Source organism: Tenrec ecaudatus, chromosome 10, assembly GCF_050624435.1.
Source record: "Tenrec ecaudatus isolate mTenEca1 chromosome 10, mTenEca1.hap1, whole genome shotgun sequence".
NCBI classification, from domain to species: Eukaryota; Metazoa; Chordata; class Mammalia; order Afrosoricida; family Tenrecidae; genus Tenrec; species Tenrec ecaudatus.
The window spans coordinates 58,815,290-58,839,216 of NC_134539.1; the positions used below are offsets into that span (position 1 = coordinate 58,815,290).

Genomic DNA, 23,927 nt, shown 5'->3' on the forward strand with positions numbered 1-23,927 from the left:
TAATGCCAGTAATCAATTTATTTTCTTCATTAAAATAATATACACAGAATGTATTGTTAGTTCAGTTCCTTCAAATTTTATACATATTTACTTTTTGTTAACAAGAAAAGGAAAAAATGGTGTAAAATAAAAAGATAAAGCTATTAATTGAGCACAAGAGAAAAAATAATGTTTTTTTTCTCTTTCCCTATACAAAGCTAAGACAGCATCAGACCTCAATAAAAATGCCACCCACATAACAGGGAGTTTGTCTGACAAAAACAAAACCAAAGCAGAGAACCCTTTCTCTACCACCAGAAGTCATTTCACAGCAATAATAAACTTACTGATTACAACATACATACTCGAACAGTTAAAGATGGGGAGAAAGGCTTTCGATAAAATCAAATTAAACCGTACAGTGAGACAGGCTTGCCAAAAAAGGGAGGAAGAGGTGGATAAAATCATGAAGTCCAGCATCAGTGCTCAGTTTAAATCATGTATTGTGACAACTATCACAAGAACAATCAAGGGGGAAAAGTCTAGATTTACCATGCAGGAGAGATTTGTAACTCTACTTGCCTTTGATAACCTGATTACATCTAGTTGTTCAGCAGTTTAGTATTGTTAAACTTTTTTTTACAACAGAGTTTTGTTTTCCTTGTTTAATTAAACCCAGTAAGATGTACAGAAGACAATGAGGCAGTAAAAAGTACTGCTTCCAACAGACATAAGTGAAAGGTCAAATGAGGGGCCCAGGCGAAGAGGTCACTAGCAGCCGCAGCCTTCTCTCTGGGGCTGGGGCTCACTGGTTAGCCGACCTCCCTGCGGGGCTGAGGGTTTGTGTTGTACACCAGACTCGGCAGCATTCAGATCCAGGCTTCCATCCTGAATATTCTGATAGATTTTCTTGGCAGCCTCAAGAAATGCATCTTCTACGTTTTCTCCCCTAAGAGGCAATGAACAACTTTATTCCAGAACCATAGTTGGATGCAAAAGATAAGACATTATACACTGACCTTTTTGCTAACCTTTAGTCAACTGCCATGATGTCTTCAACTTAGCCACTGTCATCTAATAAGAGATTACCAGAAGACTGAGCTAAGAGACCAACATGGGAAAGTTTTCTTGGGAAGCATATACACGCGTACGATACTGAGAGGGGCTCACAAACCCTCCTTGGATAGCGGTGTGTGTTCTATGATTAAAATGCTACATACTAACAGAACGTGACAGCATAAACATGGGCCATTTTGGTGACATTAGAGTGTACATTCTAAACATACACAAGATTCCAGGATTTAAAATTACCTAAGGAGGCAGGCATGAGATGTGCTCTTTTATTAGGTGACATGTCAAAGCTTAGCTATATTCACTCTGCATCTTCCTGAGGATTAAGAACACAAGATGGGGTAGAAAGGGGGAACCGATTACAAGGATCTACATATAGCCTCCTCCCTGGGGGATGGACAACAGAAAAGTGGGTGAAGGGAGACGCTGGACAGTGTAAGATAGGACACAATCACAATAATTTCTAAATTATCAAGGGTTCATGAAGAAGGTAATGGGGAGGGCGAGGGAAAAATGAGCTGATACCAAGGGCACAAGGAGAAAGCAAAAGTTTTGACAAAGATGAGTGTAACACATGCACAAATGTGCTTGACTCAATAGATGGATGTATGGATTGTGATAAGAGTTGTAAGAGTCCCCAATAAAATGATTTAAAAAAAGAAGAAGGGGAGAGGGAGAAAAAAAAAGAAGAAAATGCTTAAATATGTGTTGGAATTATTTTTGCCAACAGTAATCTTTTCTTTAAGATATAGGCCTTCTTATAATTTTAAAAATTATAAGCCCAGATATATTAAGGATTATAAGAGCCATTATATATTGTGTTTCAAATATGATACAATAAAGTCAAGTGGAACTTAAAATGTTTTAATACGAAAAAAAAGAACACAAATGGGCTACACCACTGCAGGGAATGTTTGATCCAGTTAATAAATTATGCTAAGAGTCATCGGGTTTAATATGAACAAGAGAGAACAACTGGAAAATGTTATGCTTCTGGTTATTCTGAGCTTCCCAGTAGCTCCTTGAGTCATGCTTTTCACCATGACCAGAGTATCAGAAATCTGAGATGCCAGGCTCAACCTCAGTTATTTAAGTCAAACACTTCGGAAATGCCTATTTTTAAAATCTTGATTACAAATGGGTACAAAATCAAGGTATAATCTTTAGGTAAAGTAATAAAAATTAGTATTATCCTGAAATTTGCAACAGGAAGTAAAGGGATGTTTTCTATTCTCCCTATCCTGAACGCTATACACTTAAATAGAAATTTCTTTTCCTAGGGCGTAATGTACACTTTTCCCCATATTCAAGGTTCTACTTTAAGAAACATCAAAATAAGCAAAACATAATCTTCACTTTGGCTATACTTACGTTTTTGCACTTGCTTCAAGGAACAATAAACCTGAAAATAAAATCCACCACACTATGATTAGGACATTTCGAATCAACACATAAGGGCAAGGTCTCCAGTAACATCTGAATAAGTTTCCCACAAACTTTTAGTACACCTACCAATATTTAGTGAGTACATGAGTTTGAGGTAGAATCCTTACATTTCTCATTAAATACTTGTACAACCCACAATAAGAATTTCAAATGGAAACATTATTAAAACACCAAAACATCAACTAAGCTATACAACCAAAACTCTACCTTTCCTTAGAAATTCACCCCTCCAAAATAAAACATAAAACAATGACAGTCTTAAAAAAGAAAACCCACCATTTTCTTCAGCAAACTGTTTGGCTTCTTCATATGTAACATCTCTCTGTGCCTCCAAATCTGCTTTATTTCCTATGAGAATTATTACCTAATTTGTGACCAAAAGAAAAGATGTCTTAAAACAAAAGCAATCACTTAATGAATGCACTTTTCCATTTTCTTGAAACTTCTTCACAATAAGTCAACATGATCACCCTATGTCCCTTGAGAAAATCAAACTACAATCTTTTGGCATTGCAAAAAAGTTGCCCTAACCCTCAGGGCTGACCTCTCTGCCTTTAATTTACTCCCCAGTAGATGCCCTCAGAAACCACTATCCTGAACGAACTTTTTTGGAAGCTATCTAAACAAAACCAAGACAAAGAGATTACTGAGAAGCTGCCTGCAGCCATCCACTGACCAAATATTGTCTGGAATAAAGCTATTAATGTATGAACTGAATCCCAATACTTTTTGACTTTCCCTTGTTTATAGGTATATGCAAATATCTACTCATATAGAGTATAAATATGGGGGTACAATTACTTCTTAAGATATAGCCAAATAGATTGTGGGATTGGATTTCTAGTTTTGAATAATTAGGGTAATCTTATCGGATATCTCAGCGCCTCTACTTAGAACAAGAGAGAAAACCAGAAATCAAAGATTCAAAGGAGAAACTATGATAGGACAAACAGTTTGGCTCCTGACTACCACTACTGACTATTCTAATCAAAGCCCCAATAAAGACTGAGAGAATGGGAGAAAATGTGGAAAGCTCCTCAAATTTCTAAATAAAGAAAAATATAAACCTACTCCCCAAGAACCATGAGGCCACCTTGTAGCTAAATAATAAATCAGTGTTAAGAAACATAGCGAAAAGTCCAACCAAAAATGGGCAAAAGACATGAACCAAAGGACACATGTAGGTGGCTAACAACCACACAAAGAGATGCTCACTAGAGAGACGCACATCAAAATCACAGTGAAATACTATCTCACCCTGCAAAATAGCACTGATTAAAAAAAATGCAGGGGAGAATGGCGATCCTATACTGCTGGTTGGATTGTAAAATGGTTTAACCACTATGGTAAACAGTATGGCACTTTCTCAGAAAGCTGCCTGTAGAAATATATGACCCAGCCATCTCATTCCCAGGTGTGTATCCTAGAGAAATAAGAGGAATGACAGACATATGGCACATTCATATTCACTAGATTTATTCTAAGTAGCAAAACAGATGGATGAATGGATAAAATGTGGCACATACACATAATGGAATGTACACAACGATAAAGACTGATGAGTCTGCAAAAACAATACAGATGAACCTGGAGAACAATATGCTGAGTGAAATAAATCAATCACAATAGGACAAATGCAATATCTCACTTTCATACAAAGTAAAGTTTGGCAGCAAAGTTCGCTGGTGGTTACCAGACCCGGGAGGCAGAGGAGGAGTCACTTACTAGGTAACAGGCACAGGTTCATTCTGGTGAAGGGAAAGGCAACACACAGTCTGAGGGAGTCAGCACAAGACCAAGGTAAACGAAAATGCTGAGAGGTGTGCACAATTAACGATCAACTACAACAAATGGTTCATATAAACAATTCTCTAATAGTAGTAACAACCAAAAGTTTGTGAATAGTTCCATAAATCAATGTGTAAGCTATTCACGGGGGCAGGTTGTGTGTGTACCAGTGTGAGGACTAGGAAGTGTGTGGGTGTGGGGGGGATGGGACATATCGGAATCATGCATATATATGTATAGGTATAGTTGTGTGTATGGGCTATTTATACATTCATGTATCTAAGTGCACACATGGGGCCCGGTTATAGAAATGTCTGGCTAGACATCCAAACGTGTCTTGGAACAGTTACTGGGTTTGGAGGCTCCGGATCACAGTCTCGGGTGCATCTATGTCAATTGGCACAATATGCTTCATAATGATAGTGTCCTCTATCCTAGTCGGTGAGTATTCTGGGGTCTGAAACGTGTTTAAGCGACCAGTCAGTATGTAACTACTGCTCTATTCCTGTCTAGAGCAGAGAAAGTGAAGGAAACCAAAGATTCAAACGAATGGCCCAAAGAACCACATCTCCCTCTAGCCCGAGGCTCAAAGAACTCAACGATGCCCAACTACTACTACCGACTGTTCTGCCCATGGATACAACAGAAGGTCTCCATTAGAGTGGGGCAAAATGTAGAAAACGGAAATTCTTTTTTTTTTTTTTAAAGCATTCTTACTGGAGTGATCAAGCGTGGAAGAAGCCAGAGACGATTGCCCTGATAGAACCTTTTAACTTGGTTCTGAAGCCATTCCCAGAGATCACCTCTCAGTCAACTAAGAGTTGCAATATAAAATAAACAGTAACCCTGCTCCTCAGAATAATTAACTATATAAGAGCAAATGGACAACAGTTCCTAAAGCAAAGAGGAAAAGGTAAAGTGGGGCAGAGAACTGGAGGAACAGAAACATGAAAGGCAGAGTAGAAATGGGGAGGACCAACTCATTTTGGAAACAGCCATCAATGCTACAGGACTGTGTGTATGAGCTGTTGAATGGGAAACTAATTTGCTGTGTGGATAAAACACAATAAATATTCTTAAAAAATTAGCATCACCTATAAACACTATGCTCTTTACAAAATCAACTATTCAAAGCCATGTAGCTAACAATCTTTAAAGTGAAGAGAATGTGAGGGGTAGGGACTCTAGCAAAGAACTATCAGAATGGCAAGAACGTGAACGTTCACGTCTTGAACATTATCACCGAACAACAGTGAGATTGTGTCTCAATATCACCGAACAACTTGTGTTGAAATTGTTGAATGGGAACCTTAACTGATGTGTAAACTGTCACTAAAACAAACAAACAAACAAAAACCTATTTAAAAATAAAATGAATCAAGACCCGGCGATGATCTACCATGTAGAAGTACAGAATCAGGGTATCCTAAGCTCTTAGAGGGTTCATAGCAGTCATCTAGACAAACATTCTCTAAAGGGCAGATAGTAGATATTTTATAGGCCTCGGCTAGATGCTGAGGATACAAAGCGAGATACAGGTTTTGCTCTTGACAAACTCAGTTGTCAGTCATAGCTTTCTTCACACTATTCCTCCAAAATCCTCAACAATATCCAGCAAAACCTTACTCACCTCTGAATGCCCGGCTCAAATGCCACCTCCTCTATGAAGCTGGTTTCTTCACACGGTACTGGTTTTCTGGGGCTTCATAAACATGGCACCAGCCACTCTTTCTAATGCATATTTTACTCTGCATTGCAGTAGTTCTTGTCCTCTACCTGCTAGATTACACACTTACAGGGTCTGTCAGGGTGGAAGTCCTTTAAAATATTGGTATCTTTTTAAGTCTGGGTAAGAAGCTGTGGTGGGTAGAATTGTGTTGCCCAGAATATGAAAACCTAACCTCTATTATCTGTGATGTGGTCTTGTTTAGAAATTGTGTCTCTGCAGATCTAGTAAGTTATCATGAGCTCAGAGTGGAGTAGAGTTGGTCTACTCCATTATGAAAAGTGTCCTTATAAAAAGAGAAACACAGACACAGAGGGAACACTGTCACGTGAAGAAGGCAGAATGGAGTTTTGCTGTTACATTCCAAGGAATGTCTAGGAATACCAGAAGCTGGAAGAAACAAGAAAAGGTCTTTCCCTAGAGCCCTTGAAGATAGCAATAGTTCTGTTGATTCCCTGCATTCAGATTTCTAGCTTCCAAAATTATGAGAACAATTTTCTGTTCCTATAAATCACCCACTTTGGGGCAGTTTGTTATAGCAGCCCTAAGAAATACTAATAGAAAAGCTACTAATTCAAAGCAGGCACTTCACCTTTATTTGCACTGATACTTTTATGGACTTTATTTAGATTCATATTGTCATAGCAAATAATACAGAGAGACCCTTAGAAAATGTTAACCCCTACCAAAACCAATGTCATCGAATCAATTCTGACTCATACCAACCCTATATAGGGTTTCTGAAACTGTAAATCTTTATAGAGGCAAACAGCCTCATCTTACTCTCTTGGAGTAGCTGGTAGGTTTGAGCCATCCACCTTGCGGTTAACAACCAACATTTTCCCAAAGGGCTTATTTCCCCCAGTGGTAGCATGTTATGTAAAGAATGCAGATCCCTTTAAAATTTCAGGTTAATTGCAGGCCTCACAGCCTCCACTTGAAAGGAGATAATTAACCTGTTAATACCTAACATTTTTCTTTCAAATACAATAAACATGAACAAAACTTTAAACTGTAAGATAAAAAACCTGAGATAATAAGAATTTTTAAAATGTGTTTGTTTCAATTAAGAATACAACAAAGATTCTCTCATTCTAAGTAACCATACACAAAAAGTCCTATCCATAAATGGCTTTCCTTTTTTAGTTTTGATTTTAGACAAAATAGATATAACACTTAACTTACAGTATTTGGATTGGTGAGGTTCCTTGCATCTGTCAACCAGCTGCTTAAGTGGTTATATGTACTTCTTCTGTAAAAATTAAAGTTGTGATTGTGATATACAATTATCATTAAATACTTAAAAGAGAAATCTCAATAATTATTTGTAATATATACTTCAATCAATAGATTAAGAAAGTCAGCATTTCTACTATGATTAGATCATAAGTTCCCAAACTTATATGGCCTACTGCTCCCTTTCAGGGAAAAAAAAAAGTCAGCTTCCCACTGGCAATTAAAAACATAGCCCCTAATCCAGGATCAAGAACAGGCACCTGCTTTTGCAGCACCTTGGGGTCCTTCCAGCATCCACCCAGAGGGTGTTATCTCCCACTCAAGGTTACACTGTTCTCTAAGGAGCAAATGCCACTAATGCAATACATTCTAATCAATAAAAAATTTAGCCAAATATATTTTAAAATAAATAATTCAACATCTAACAAGTATGCTAACTACTTACATGTCAGGGGTAAATTATTCACATTGAAAGTGTATGTATATTGCCGCATGGGAAGAACTGGAGGAAATCACGCTAAGTGAAGTAAGTCAAGCACAAAAGGACAAGTACAACAGGAGTCCATGAGGTAAGCTTTAAAGGAAACCAAAAACCAAAAAACAGGGCATAAGGGAAAAGCTTCTAAATACATATATCCCTGGGGTGAAGTCCAGCAACTTTGGCAGGGCCACCCCCAATCCAGGGACACATACAGGGCACTAACCCACCCAAGGGGAGGGTATTGTTTATATCTCCACAGGAGAGGGAGAGAGGAACCAGGCTTCAACCCGATGCGCCAAAATGTGAATACAACATACTGGCATGTTCCAGAGAACCGATATAGAGGTGTGCAGGGCCGGCACCAATCATCAACTATGTGGGCACACCCTTCCACTTCAGAAGAATGCACTTCAGACAGCACTGGGGCTACAGCTTGGGGAGAGGGGGGGGGGCATCTGCTTAGAGAACACATGAGAAATGAAAAGGGAGGGAGAAGGAGGAGAGGACATCCTGGTCCACCAAGCCCCGAGGACATATTCCTGCTTGGAGCAGACAACACACCAAGAGGACCATAGGGTTGACCCCCATCACGAGACATGACATCCTCCTCACTAAACCATAGCGCTGTGGGGGGACAACACTGCAGACACAGTGCGGGAATTATGCACAATCTGACCCCATCACACTGAGGCAAAACACCAAGGGCATGCAACAGAGCAGCAAGGGGAGCAAAGTGATGAAATTCCCGGGAAATACCAAAAATAGACTTTATAGACAGCATATGGCACCCCATCAGACTCAACTGGAAAACACTTGTAAAAGCTAAGAAATAGACCTTTAACCCAAGGACTGTGGCTTCTCGTAGCGGCAGTTTAAAGAGTGGTGCGCACAGCAAGTGGGCCTTGTCGCCTTTGAGGGGCTGCGCAGTGCCCCTCAGAGTGAATGTGAAGGTTCAACAAGCTTGAAAAAAAAAAAAAGAAATAGACCTTTAACTATTTATAGATTTTTCCATTTTTTGTCAGTGGCTTTCTTTTTGTTATTATTATTGTTTTGCTAGTCTTGACTTCCTTTGTTGTTTTATTTGGCTTTGCCTGGGTTTTGCGCTTATTAATATATCTGCATGTCTATCTAGATAAGCTAGGCAGGATAAATAATTCAGAAATGAAAAGAATGGAACCAATGGTTCTGGGGGCTAAGGGAGAAGGGGAGGTGGGAGAAAGGAAGGGGTGGAGGTGAGGGGGGAACCAACCCAGGGACAAGGGAATAACAAGTGAATTACAACCAATGTAGAGAAGGGCAAAAGGATGCGTAGTGGGGCTTAATCAAGGGCAATGTAGCAGCAAGGAATTACTAAACCCGAATGAAGGCCGAACAGGATAGTGGGCCAAGAGGTTAAGTAAAAGGAAATAGAGGAAAGAACCAGGAGGCCAAGGACATTTATAGAGGTCTAAATACAGGCATGTAGGTGTGTGTGTGTGTGTGTGTGTGTGTGTGTATATATATATATATATATATGTGTGTGTGTGTGTATGTACATATGTATATGAGAATAGAACTATGTATTGATATCTATATGTTAAGAATTAAGGTTGCAGATGGACATCGGGCCGCTACTCAAGTACTCCCTCAACCCAAGAACACTTTGTTCTAACAATCCAGCATTTTGTGATGCTCACCTTCCTGCCAAGATCGCTGAAGACAAAATGGATACATAAGCAAATGTGGTGAAGAAAGCTGATGGTGCCAAGCTATCAAAAGATACAGCGTCTGGGGTCTCAAAGGCTTAAAGATAAACAATCAGCCATCTAGCTGAGAAGCAACAAATCCCACATGGAAGAAGCACACCAGCCTGTGTGATCATGAGGTGTCGATAGGATCAGGTGTCAGGCATCTAAGAAGACCCAAAACAAAATCATACCCAAAGTGAACGGGGTGAGGGGGGTGGGGGGGACATGGTGTGAAGACCTAATGCCCAGCTGTAGACAAATGGATATCCCCTCACAGAGGAGTCACAGGGAAAAGATGAGCCAGTCAGGGTGCAGTATGGCAAAAAACGCTCTTCTAGTTCTTTGGTGCTTCCTTTGCCCCACTATCATGACTTCAATTCTACCTTACAAATCTGATTAGACCAGAGCATGCACACTGCTACAGAGAAGAGCCCACAACACAGGGAACCCAGAATAGATAAGCCCCTCAGGGCCAACAATGAGAGCACAGATAGCAGAAAGATTAGGAGAGGTTGGGGGGAGAAAGGGGGAATCCATCACAAGGATCAACCTATACTCTCCCAGGGGGAAAAACAACAGAAAAGTGGGTGAGGGGCGATGGAGGACAATGTAAGATAGGTAAATAATAATCTATAACTTATCAAGGGTTTGTGAAGGAGGATGGGCGGGTGAGGGAAGGTGAAGAAATGGGGAGCTGATATCAGGGACTCAAGTAGTAAGAGAATGCTTTGAAAATGATGGCAGCGTAAGTGCAAATGTGCTTGACACACTGGATGAATATATGGATTATGATAAGAGATGTAAGGGCCCCCAATAAAAGTATTTTTTTAAAAAAGAACAAAAAGAGATGGTTGTGAGTAAGAGTAATGGAGAAGAGAGACTGCAGCCTTACCCATGTAAAATGTCCTTTAAGATGTAAACACTGACACAATGTATGTATGTTTATATTGATTATATTAAATCAATAAAATGATTTTTTTAAAGTGCATGTATAAACAGACAACTAAGCATGGAACAAATATAGAAAGTGACAGACATTTTGAAAAGAGCTGTATGAGCCCCCAAATAAAATGATAATAAAAAAAGTGACAGAAAATAATTTTAGACTCAAATTTTTTAATCTTAAATCAAAACTAAAGTATTTCATTAAAATGAAAATCATCCAGATTTCAATCACAAAACAAAAACAAAGAAGCAACAATGTCCAATTGAGAATGCTCAATGGGGAAGCATTTTTCTGCCTGTTCTCAATCAGAAACTAAGATTGTCACACTGTTGTACCTGATTATAATTAATCTTTTCATAATAATAATTTAAAGGGAACACAAACTGCAACATCAATGTTTAATTTTAAAAGATCCTTATTTTTTGTTTTATTTACCAGACAGCTAAATCATTTGTCGATTCAAAATGATCTATTTCTTCACTTCCTATAAACAATTGTTAATCTTAGAAAGGCTCATTTGCACTAGCCAAGTAGGCTCTAAGATAGCAAACTAATCAAAATACTTTACAGTATTATTCACAATCAAATCCATCAAAAGGCTCAAGATAATACAAATTTTGAAGGCTCAAATGTTTTGCTTTTTAAAATTTAGAGACTCACGAACATTAATTCACCTTACTCACCTAAAAAATGAAGATAAAGAAATCCACAAAGATATAAATGGTTTCACAGAGCAAGGCGTAAAATCCTTTTTCACCCATCACATATCCTATATCCATTTCTACTTTAGCCTTGTGAATACATTCCATTTCTCCAGCTGCTGGTGCGCCCATGAAACTTAGCTAGACACACACAATCCTTTTGCAGTGGAAACTAAAAAGAATTCCTTACTTGATGTCTTTTTATCACATTGCATCACGTTACATATTGTCACCACTTGAATTTCAAAAAATTCAATGTCTTTTCAATAAGTCACTATAACACCTTTCTTCGTGTTTTCAGATTTTCTAAGTAAATGATAATCAAACAATTTCTAAAAAGCACAAGCTTTGTATCAGTGCTCACTATGTGTAATACTGGCAAGCCTTACTTTTTACACAATTAGTGTCTTACTTCACAAATGGAACTTTTTAATAACACTAGTTCAAAAATGTTTACACTAATTTTGGTGACTTAAAATGTTATAGTTATCAGGGAGAATGAATTATAAACTGCCACCACTTTAACTGGTAGACAGAAATACATATTCTATAAAAGTATTACGAGGATTACATAATGCTATTATCTGAATATACTGGAAGACGAGGCTTTCTACTCCCATAAAAAATACAGCCTTGGAAACCCATAGGCACAGTTCTATCTTGCCCAAGAGGAAATGAGTCAGAATTGACTTGATGGCAGTAAATGCCACACTAGTTTAAAATTCACTATTGTTATAATTTAAAACCTATAAATACAGTATCATCCAAATATTAAGTGGAGACACTAATGCTAAAAGCATATCCCAAACTCTGGTGTGGTGATTAGATTTGCATAGACTGATATGGCCAAATGACTACTATCATGTCAAGAAAGTACTGGTAGCGTTATAGAATAGGGGGGAAAAGTGAAGGGGGGTAAAAAAACAAAACAAAACAAGTCAGGCAACATTGTCACTAAAATGTGAAACCGAATGAAACACACCTAAGACCTGAACTCACTCACTGCCTTTCTGTCCATTCTGATTGACAGCTGCCTTTACAGGTTTCCAAGACTGTAAATCTTTACAGTAGGAGAAAGTGGCTGGTAGTTTTGAACAACTGATCTTACTACAGGTAGCAGCCCAGTGTATAACCCACTATACCAGGGTTGCACTATTTTTTTTAAGTGAATGAACTATGAAAGTATCAGTTTTGGACGATAGTTTCCAGCTAATGTACATTTGATGACTTTAATAGTCAAGTTTTGTCAAAAGTACTTAGTGTGCTTAAAAGTGTATTCCTCAGTAAAATAAACTTAAAACCAATACAAAACACTAAGTTTAACAATGCAAAATTATAAAGAGCTGCTTTTTCTGCATAAGTTCTTAGGCCAAGTATGTTTTCATGCATTAAGTGGGGGCAGTTTAAAACATTTCCCAAATAAGTCCAGTATCACATGGTGCTACTCTCCCATAGTGTCCATGACCCCACAGAGAGAGCAGTCATACTGCTTTACATCCACGTAAATGCAGTCCTGATCCTTTCCAGCGTGCAGCAGACACGGCACACAGGGTTTAATAAAGTGGTAGCTTCCTACAAAAACAAAGTGGGACGGTCCTACCATATCCTTTACAAACTAGATTTGTTCCTTTCTGTCACGTTATGCATTTCAGAAACAGTCCTGTAATTAAACTCTGCTGGATGAGGCATTGTAAGCCACCTTAATTCACAACCAAATAACACACGATTTGCATTAGAATACAGTGATTAGCCTTATTTTGAGAAAGATTGTACTTTATAAAATATTAGAGAATAACTCAACAAATTGGCTTTCCACTGATGTAAAAAGAACAGATACACAGTATTACTTCAAATAATTCCATGAATGCTTTTTTAGAAGTATATCTTTCATCCTCTTCACTATCTTCTCAATTCAGAAAAAGATATCACCATGTTCTATCATTAGATTTACACAGCAATTTGGAGAAGAAATTATTAAACCCAAATTATTTCATTACAGTCACACAATTACAAATCAAAGGATACCAAAGCCAAAATGAGAGAACCTGTACTGCTCAAGTAAGTTCCCTCCCAGGAATGCGAGGTGACAAAATGGTAAGTCTCTTACCTAGTGATATCGTACACCATAAGTGCTCCTGCGGCACCTCTGTAGTAGCTCCGTGTAACCGCCCTAAACCGTTCTTGTCCTGCTGTATCCCAAATCTGCAGTTTGATTTTTTGGCCACTAACTTCAATTATTCTTGTACCAAATTCAACACCAATTGTGTGAGGACAATCAGCCATAACTGTTAAGGTGGGGAAAAAGCATTACATTATCTCCAATTTTCAAAAAATTTCAATTAAGATTGGTTAAGGGAAAAAAATTCCAATGAACTTTAAGTCACACAAAAATTAGATGACTATTAGTACTTGTAGACTATAAATATACTAAAAAACCAATTTAACAAAGGCACAGTAGTCAGAGGAAAACAACTGGACTAGAACAGGGTTCAGGCAACTTCTGAAAAGGCCAGATTTTAAGGCTTTATAGGTATGACACTTTGAAACACTTGCTGTGGCCCTTGCAACTCCCACCAAGTGAATGGGTAGGACTATGCAAATAGGTGTTTGTGGCCTACTAAGCGCACTAGACAGTTCACTAATCATGACAACCTTGTGGGGGCGGGACCATGCAAATAAAATGTATGGAACTCTAACATGAGGATTGGTCAGTTTTGTCATTCTGTCAGGCTTCAATTCAAATAAGCCATCTCAGAGGCCCAAAGGGACAATGATGATCACCTAGAAAGAGTCATGAGTGGAATTCATGCTTTGTTTAGACGCTAGAACACTGCACTGGGCCTCTTTGGTCCAGATGACAGAGAGCTCGGAGACTGGAAATAGTGAGATCATGGCTAGCATCAGTGGCAGAGAAACCATGACAGTAGAATCAGGAGTCCAACAGGAAGAAGATGCGCTCGGTTTCCAGACACACTGGGAGAAAAGTTGAGCATTGTCAAGCAAGAAGCTTGCTAGTTGAGTTGGGTGCCTCTAACACTTTATTGGCAAAGATAAAAAGGTTTAGCCAGCGTTTGAGTGAGCAGGCAAAGGCCAGTCCAAGAGTCAGGAAGAGTTGTGCCTCTGAACCTGGCTCTGAGGGGGCTTTTCTGATTGAAGAACGTTATTTTGAGCTTCTTGCACCCAGATTATAACTTGTTACTTCTTTACTAAACCTTTAACTCTTCATAGGGTCTATGAGATCTGTGTGGCTACTTCAAGGAATTATCAAACCAGCAGAAGTAGAGAATGTCACAGGAAGGACCGCTGGTGTCAGAAATGGTCAAAGGCTAAATGTGGAGGGCATGTCTGCACCACCTCATTGGAATTTGCCATGGGTGGCTGATATTGGTGATAATGGCTTTCTCTTCTTCCCCAGAAGTTAGAAGACATTTCCTCCAAGCCATTTTTTTGTGGTAGGGGGTCGGTCAGAACTATTCAACTGTGAATTACAAGAGCAACCAGAGGTAATACGTGAAATGGGTATGGCTTAGTTCTAGTCAAATAGCTTTTACAAAAACAGGCAGTGGTTGGATTTGACGCACATTTGTAGTTTGCTGACTACTGGACTAGAAAAATCTGCTAGGTAAAATAAGGATTTCGATAATAAAAACATTTCATATTATCAACATTATACTACATAGCCTTCAGGCAATCATTACATCAATACATGTCTCTAAAACTCAGAGCTGTTTTTCGGTCAATTTTTTCATCTGAAAAATACTATACATGTCTCAAAGGATATCACCACATTTAATATATACTTATATACTGACATAAGAATCCCTAGTGGTGTAGTAGTTATGCACTGGACTGCTCTCCACAAGGGTGGCAGTTTAAAACCACCAGCAGCTCCGTGAGAGCAAGACTGGAAACAGCTAGTCTCAGCTAGCTACTTCTGGAAACAGCTAGTCTCAGAAACTCACAGGGACAGGTCTACCCTGTCCTATAGCATCCCCATGAGCCAGTATTGACTTGATGACAATGGGTTTGGGTTTTCTGGTTATATATTGACAAATCTGTTTAGGAACCTAGCTTCTAGACCTTTCATCTCATCTGTTCTCCTTTAGACTCCTGTCTTCAGCAGGAAGAGTCCTGGTGGTGTGGTGGGTTACAGTGTAAAGCTGCTAACCAAGAAGTTTGCTGTTCAAACCCATCAGGAAGTTCAAGGGAGTACTAACAAAACAACTCCTATAATGACTAGGAGCCCTGGTGGAACTGTTGAAGTGAAAACAGCAAGATTGGCAGCTCAAATCTATCAATTGCTCTGTGGGAGAATGATGAGGCTGCTTGCTCTTATAAATATTTATAGCCTCAGAAACCCTATATAACAGAGATGGAGAACATTGGGCTATATAAAGCCCACAAAAATCACCCACACCAGCTAATCTCACATGCCTCACTGAAGAGAAGCTGTTCTAGCTACCACATTAGGGGTGAGTTAAATGGCTGACCCAATGTAAAAATTAAATTTTAACTTGATAATTTTGTATGGTCCTCAAATGAGGTTTATAAATATCCAAATGGCCCTTGGCCAAAAATAAGTTTCCCCACCCCTGCTACATAATAATTTTGCTATGCGTCGAAATCAAATCAATAGCATTGGGTTTAGGTTCTTGTTTGGATAGAATGAAAACTTACAGAAAATAAAGTGAGATTACTTAAATATGACATTATATCATGCATTTAAAAAACCCACCTCCAAGTTTTCACCATTAAAAAATCTATCAGGAACAAAAATGGAAGTAGCGATACCAGGAGGGCAGGAGGAAGGTGTGGGGAGGAGGTGAAGAATGGGGGCACTGATCAAAATCGATGCATAACTGTGCCCCCCACTCCTACTGCCAAACAACAAATATGGGTGAAGGGAGACAGTGGTGGGTGTAAGATATGAAAATAATAACTTATAATTTATCAAGGGGCATGGAGCAGGGGGGAGAAGAGCTGATACCAAGGGCTCAGATAGAAAGTAAATGTTTAGAAAATGATGATGGCAACAAATGTACAAATGTGCTTGATACAATTGATGTATGGATTGTTGTAATGAGCTGTAAGAGGCCCTAATAAAATGACCTTTAAAAAAAAGGAGAAAAAAATAAAAGGAAGAAATCTGTTACATACTATATTTTAAAACATTTTATCATCTAGTTGCTGTTGTCTCAATTCCCACTTCGGAGCCCTCCCTGTGTGCAAAATAGCTATTCCACAGGGTACTTAAATAAGCAGATCACTACGCCTAGTGCCAAGCTGTCTCTGAGTTGGTTTGAACAGACAACCTTCTGGCAATAGTGTAAACCTTAACTGTTCACACTATCCAGGGACTCCTTAAATATGTACAGAATACAATTAAATGATACTTTTTAAAAGCGCAATAGAATTTGATTATAAATGACTATTTTTCTTTTTTTCTCTATTTTTCTAAATAATTACTATTTTAAGTAAATATAAAGAAATCTAGTATTTAACATCACACATTAAACTTACATTTTTTTTCTGTAAATTGATGAAGCAAGCAAGATTTTCCTACTCCCATATCCCCTGTTCAAAAAAAGAAAAAACAAAATATTTCAGATGACAATTCTATTTCTCAATTCTATTCTCTTATAATCACATTCTGTCATACCACCTGCATCACATCACAAGTTTCTACAACATTTATAAAAGCTGTACCTCCATACTTTGGAATGAAGTCAAAAAATCTAAAAGTCAGCTTTCCCTGTGAATTCAAAAATGACTATTTCCAGCTCTGGATATAACAGAATGTGATTACAAATTACCATTTTAATAATTTATTACTATTTTAATAAATAGCCATGAGCTAGGAAGTACTTTTAGTAGAGAAGTTGTTATAAAAGGAGTTTTTAACTTGTTTCAATACCAAATTTTATGTTTTCACCCCCTATATCCCATGAAAGCCAAAGACTTCTAATAGTTTAAAACAAAAGACACATACCAAGCAGGAAAAAAAAACAAATTGAATTTTGAGTTTTGAAACCTTGATTCACACTAAGCTTCATGTTATCTCATGGCTCTTGTATTTACTATAAAATCCAAGGATGTGGATTTTCATTACATTAATATCTTAACAGATGTCATTTTTAACTCTTAGTGAAGTATTAGTTACATAGCTCAATAATAAAAAAAGCATGTTTTAATGTGAAGATTTAATTGAAAAGCAAGGGTACTTTCATCTGTCTTTTTAACGATATTTGAGAAGTAGCACTAAAAATTTCAACTTGAGTAAAATCTAGACTCTGAAAGGAAAAAAAAACTATTAATATTAACAGTTCTCCAAGTCTTTGTGGTACTTTGGGAATGTATCAGTACCCCTAGGAAATTAATCTCAATCCCAATATTAAAACAGCACAACGAATATAAGCAGAATGTTGGTTACCACAGGGGCAAGGAATTATTTAATGTGTCTCTTCTGGCCAGAGTCTCTAACATCTCACCAAATGACCTTTGTCTGCAAGGGTCTGGTAAGGAGGTAGGGGAGATACCAATAGGATTTATCTGTATTGGAAATAGGATTCCCTGGAGTGGAATCCTGTTGTGTATAAAATAAGCCCTCTGAGAAGCAATGAGAGAGACCTCATTATCAACCAGAACTAGTAGGTGTGTCCTCTGAACTCCATTTCCCTGCACAATGAACCTTCTGGGTCCAGAAGACAGCTATACATACCATTAGAGGAGCAGCAGCAGAACCAGGATCCACAGTACGGACATAGTGGACTGACTTTTCAATTCAATTCAGGAAGCAAGTAAAGCGGAGTGTTTTTGTGCGGAAGGTTGACTTGTGGAGTGGGGTGCCCTCTGGGCACTTATTTGGGGAATTTGGACTTGCTGACCCTTCGAAGTGGAGCAGAGTGTCTCCAGGCACTTATTTCAGGGAGCTGGGTGTGCTTGTGCTAAATATCTTTGGGTTGAGGCTCACAGCAGAGTGGTATGCCCCTCTGGGCATTAGCAGACCTAAAACTTCGTAACACGTCCTGGTAAACAACTATCCTGACTATTCCTCACTGCTATTACAACTTGTTAACATCTCTAGTAAATCTTTTCATTGTGAATTTGTCTGTGAGTTTCTGTGCCATCACAATATAGTATTAGAAACTAGAAAGATAAATTTCATAACATTACTTAAGGCATTAGCGTTATGATAATGAAGATTAAACTGCATTTTCCAAACTTTCAGAGAACCCTCATAAGGTGCTCAGAATCATATTATGCAGGTTATCTCGGGCTATTGCTTATGCAAAAATAAATCTTACCAAAGACGCTCTAACTGCAGGAAGAAAACTATGTATTCTTTACATTTGTAAGTATCAATGTGTAAATATTTTGTACACTAACCTTCTTTGGGGAACCTGAGCATACAATAAATAAACTTACCAATAATAATATATTTAAAGATGTAAGAGTAGTTGTATGGTGCAGTTGCCATGGTGGCACTGAAAACAAAGAAAAGTTTGTTACTCCAGAAGGAAAATTTCTCCAAGTTCTCCAAAATGATTACTGTTATCCTTTAGAGCAGTGGTTCTCAACCTTCCTAATACTGTGACCCTTTAATACAGTTCATGTTGTGATGACCTTCAACCATAAAATTATTTTCATTGCTACTTCATAACTGTAATTTTGCTACTGTTATGAATCGGGGACTCCTGTAAAAGGGTCATTTGACTCCCAAAGGGATTGCAACCCACAGGTTGAGAACCGCTGCTTGAGAGATATATAAAATAAAGCCCACTAACTATGAACAAAATGCTGGTTACGAGAATGGAGATTAAACTGCAGTATAAAAATTAGTCAAACGTACAAATGCTCATGGAGGTACAGTGATTTAATAATCTCCATCACATACCAAAATCATACCAATATTTTATTTTTAAAATACTCAATAAGAAATGTTACTCTGAAATTTTCGAACAAGGAAATCTTTATAAATTTAAATCAAAAATAATCTTTTAAAACCCTCCAACAGTTCTATCAACTGACTGATCAACAAAATTATCGATAGCTTACTTGTTCACAATTCTTAATTTTACAACGGAATAGATAAAAGTTAGTGTGTACTAACTTAAATATACAAAATGACTTTAATTAAAATCATCCAAAGAAATAGTCACATTATTTCCAAATCAAATTAATGTTGGAATTATACAGAAAGACATGCAACTGTTAATTGTTATACGTTAAAAAAAGGGTGGTTATTGGCAATTTCATATGGTTAAACCAAATATAAAGCTTACAAAGGAGCAAGATTAAGTGCCTGTTAGTCATTATTCTAGGAGCTGAGAGAAATAATGCTATAAAACAGTACTAGTTTTAACATTTTATGTTTATTTATCAGAAGATATGTTAAAATATCAATCCATTTTTTTACCTTCAGATACAGTTAACCTCCAGAATTCTAATTACTCTTTTTTTAAAACTCTACTTTTAATAACTTAGGGTAACAGAAAAAACTTCCCATTTATTCATATAAACGTCTTAAATGTGCCAGTGTGATAGATGCTGAAGAAGCACGGGATAAATACTAATACTGTTATTAAATTCCAGTAAAATTCATCTCAAAATTTATTTTCAGTTTAATATAGCCCATTTAAGATGTTTGACCTGTAACACATTATCTATAAATCTGTTTTTTACTCTTTTGGTCAACTGTGGCATTACACAAGGAGTTCCAGGTGGTGCTTGTGGTGGGGTAAGTGTGGGAACTGCCAACTGCAAGGTCCAAGGTTCGAACCCCACAGCTGGACAGTGGGAGACGGATGGGGCTGTTCCCTCCCATAAAGATTTACAGTCTCAGAAACCCTACATAGGGTCACTGCAAGTTATAATCAACTTAATGCTAGTGGGTTTTGGGTCACATTACACAAGATAATTTAATTTAATGTAACTGAAGAAGTTCACTTACTGATATTAACCCTTTATTATAAGCCATATTTCAAATAACGTTTCTATATCGTAAATTTAAGTATATATACTTCAATGAATTATTGTTCAAATGAAAAGGGAACTACTAATTACAGTAAATTCTCAATTAATTACATGGAGCTACACTGCACTCTACATTTGTTAAATGTAGATACCTTGTTATCCATTCTAGCTTGACATGATGTAACAGATATTTACAATTAGCCATCTAACCTCACCATAACCAGTTCTTTCAGGAAATGGAGTTTTTCTAGTTAGCTTAACTCTGATTGAATATTAAGTCTTTTCTTTACAAATATTAAAAGGTTAACTAACTGCTAAACCTGCATTCCAAATCTTATTCTCCTTTTAATTCCTAAATATTTAATAAATAAAAATTTAATTTTAATGATCTCTTTCCTTGTTCAAAGCGGAAAATTATCATTTACTGCCCCTATTAAGTTACTGTTTCTCTCACATTCTTCTGATTTTCTTATTTCTTTTCTCTTTTCACATTAAAAGATGTAGCTATATCATGCTTCCATTTTAAGTAAATTATGGCCTCTAATTCCAATTTCTTTAAAAACAAATCATGAAATTATAGTCCAATCCTAGTTGCACACGCCCTATTCTTATTAATGATCACACAAAGCACTCAGTAATTATCTACTGATATAGCTGATTTTGAAAATGCTTTTAAAAAATTGTAATTAATAGGATGTTAGGTAAGTTGTTTAAAGTTGCTGAATCCAAAAATAATTATCTTAAATATAAACCCCCCAATAAAAGTTTAAAAACAAAACAAAAAAAACTTTACGGTTATAAGAGTGAACAAGCTCTCAAAAGGAAAAAATCCATATAGGCTATAAGACTAAACAGCAGTGAGTTTGATTTTTGTTTTTTCCCTCAAATAAAGAAGACCGATCATTATTTCAGATTGGATATCAGCACTTTGTCAATGCCTCACCACACAATTTTCTGGTTCAAGTTTTTAAAATATCATAGATTAAAAGAGAAACCATGCAACATTTTTAAGTGTATGTATCAGAAGAAGGCAAATCAAAGACAAAAAGTAACAAACAACTTACCATGATCTCAAGTAGAAAGCAAATGTTTTGAGAATGATGAGGGTAACAAATGTACAAATGTGCTTGCCACAATGGATGTATGTACAGATGGCGATAAAGAGTTGTACGTGCCCCCAATAAAATGATATTTTAAAAAGTATCAACAACTACAGGCAACAGCCTTCTTACTAGTCAAATATTAAAAAATGAAAAGTTTCCAGCAAGTCGTTTTTTCTACATGGTTTTCAAGGATACCTATTAGAATTTTTCCAGGCCTTTCTTCCTAAGTGCCTCTGGATGGGTTAAAAATACTAATTTTCTGTTTGGTTGATTGTTCAACAGCTTGTGCCACCAAGGACTCCAAAGGTATCACACTAAAAACCAAATTCACAGCTACCTTATAAGACAGAGTAGAACTGCTCTCCTGTGGGTCTCCAAAACTGTACATCTTTACCAGAATATAACATCCGCTCTTTCTCCCACAGAGCTCCTGGTGGTTTCAAACTGTTGACCCCGAAGCTAACAGCCCAATACATAACCCACTATGCCATCTGAGCTCCGAAGGTAAACTCACTGCCACCAAGGCAATTCTGACTTACAGTGCCCCAATAAGGCAGGGTAGAGCCACCCCGTGTGTTTCTGAGACTATAACTATTTACAGGAATAGAACGCCGTATCTTTCTCCTGAGGAGCAGCTGGTGGTTTGGGGGGTGTTTCCTATTCACAGGGAGAGAATAGGGCAGAGTGGATCTGACCTTTCGGGTTTCTAAGGCTGTAAGTCTTTACATTAGAGAGCCTCATTTTTCTCCCATGAAATGGCCTGTAGATACTAACTGCTAACCTTGCAGCTGGCAGTGTGATGTGTAGACTATTAAGCAACCAGGCTCCTTAGGTGTAAGAATCAAAAAGAAACTCACAGTTGAGCTGAATCTGACTCATAGTCACCTACAGGGCAGGGTGGCACTGCCCTTTTTTAGTTTCCAAGACAGTAAATCTTAACGAAAGCTTTAAAGATACTGACACAATTTTATATTTTTAACCAAAATTGTGTTTTTTTAATGCCTCATTTAAAATATTACCTATACTTAATATTATTTTAATAAAGATTTTTCAACCTATCTTTTGAATATGAAACATAACATTGCTAAGGGGAGGAATCTATTTTTACCTTGCTTTAGAAGTGAAAAAAAGAATGGTCACCCCATTAGTTCACAGTATTTTTAAGGAACTCAAATAGCACAGTGATAAGATAGGGGTCCAAAAGCAAGAAGAAATGTTAGTTTAATATAGTCAAACACTTTAAAAACATGAGTTCAGTCAGCATTACAATATCCACTAATTAAAAATCCTTGGTAATAGTATATAACTTGTAATATGAGTCTAATTAAAATGCAATTTATTCCATATTTTACAAGAAGCAGTTGAATAAATGATGTCTATACGCAATTTTTTTAATGCTTTTGAGTTCTTTATGGTAAAAAAATAAAGCACTAAAATTTAGACAATGAAACCAAGCCTACAGCCACTGAGTCAATTCCAATTCATCCCAATCCTATATGGTGTTCCCGTAAATCTTTACGGGAGCAGAAAAAGCCTCATCTTGTTTCTCAGATGAGAATTTTGAATCGCTAATATCATGGTTAGCACCCCAACCTGTAACCCTCTACACCAGTGGTTCTCAACCTTCCTAATGCCGCGATCCTTTAATACAGTTCCTCATGTGGCGACCCCAACCATAAAATTATTTTCACTGCTACTTCATAACTGTAATTTTGCTACTGTTATGAATCTTAATGTAAATATCTGATACGCAGGATGTATTAGGTGACCCCAGTGAAAAGGTCGTTCGACACCCCCCAAAGGGGTCCCGACTCAGTTTGAGAACAGCTGCTCTACACCAACCCGCCTCCTAACCCAAGGGCATGCAAGCTCCAAAAGTTCACCACCACTGAGTTGATTCTAACTCAGAGACCCTTTAGGACAGGGTAGAACTGCTCCTGTCGGTTTCTGAGACGAACTCTTTGAGAGTAAAAAGCTTCCTCTTTCTCTGGCAAAGCAGATGATGCTTTCGAAGCGTTAACTTTATGGTTAGCACTCCAATGAGAAACCTATTAAGTATGCCAACAACAGGCATTATTAAACACATAACAAACAACATGCAAACTAGTAATAGTTATTATAGCTACCATTTATTATTGGGCACTTAACATTAACCATATAATGCGCTAAGTACTTTAAATTCAATCTCATTTAAACCTTATTCTTGTTGCCATTCAATTTTGACTCAGAGCATCAATAAGACAGAAGAGAACTGCCCCCACAGGCTGTAGGGTTGCCGAATCTGAACTGACCTGCTGACAATTTAATCTTTTCAGGAGACAACTAAGTCTTGAACCACAGGTGTATTTAAACACTCATCTTTTGGCTAGCAGTTTAGCCATGACCCATCATGGCTCCTGAGTGCTTACTACATACAGCCCTTATAAAGGGGCCCTGCTGGAGTCCAACAGACTCCACTGCAAGGTCAGCACTGCACAGGAGAAAGACGAGGCCATCTCTTGCAAAGATTTACAGTTTCAGAGATCTTATACAGGGTAGCTAGCTGTCAGAATTGCCTTAATGGCAGTGAGTTACTATCCTTATAAGAGAGTTACTAATACCCTTGTTTTTATAGATGAGAAGAAAAATTCAAAAGTAAGTATGTTCAGGTCACACAGCTAAGTGGCCAATTCTGGACTGTTCTGAGTGCAAAGAACCACCACACTATCCTGTCTCCTCTATATTGGTCTGAGATAGGCTTTGGAACACAA

At 37.6% G+C, this 23,927-nt stretch overlaps 1 protein-coding gene and 1 non-coding gene across 2 annotated transcripts in view; one reads left to right on the plus strand and one right to left on the minus strand.

The window, feature by feature from the left end:
* RAB14 (RAB14, member RAS oncogene family) overlaps positions 1-23,927 on the minus strand; it is a 29,190-nt gene continuing 5,263 nt past the window's right edge. Inside the window, exons 2-8 of the mRNA XM_075560425.1 lie at positions 18,527-18,585; positions 16,622-16,675; positions 13,209-13,386; positions 7,196-7,262; positions 2,773-2,860; positions 2,422-2,452; positions 1-928 (exon numbers count right to left, since the gene is read on the minus strand). Coding sequence (XP_075416540.1) covers positions 751-928; positions 2,422-2,452; positions 2,773-2,860; positions 7,196-7,262; positions 13,209-13,386; positions 16,622-16,675; positions 18,527-18,578 — 648 coding nt within the window. The 5' untranslated portion in view covers positions 18,579-18,585 and the 3' untranslated portion in view covers positions 1-750. The remainder of the gene's footprint in view (positions 929-2,421; positions 2,453-2,772; positions 2,861-7,195; positions 7,263-13,208; positions 13,387-16,621; positions 16,676-18,526; positions 18,586-23,927) is intronic.
* Positions 8,556-8,688, plus strand: LOC142460503 (small nucleolar RNA SNORA68). Its single transcript, XR_012786695.1, has one exon. It is a non-coding gene; the product is annotated as a small nucleolar RNA SNORA68 (small nucleolar RNA).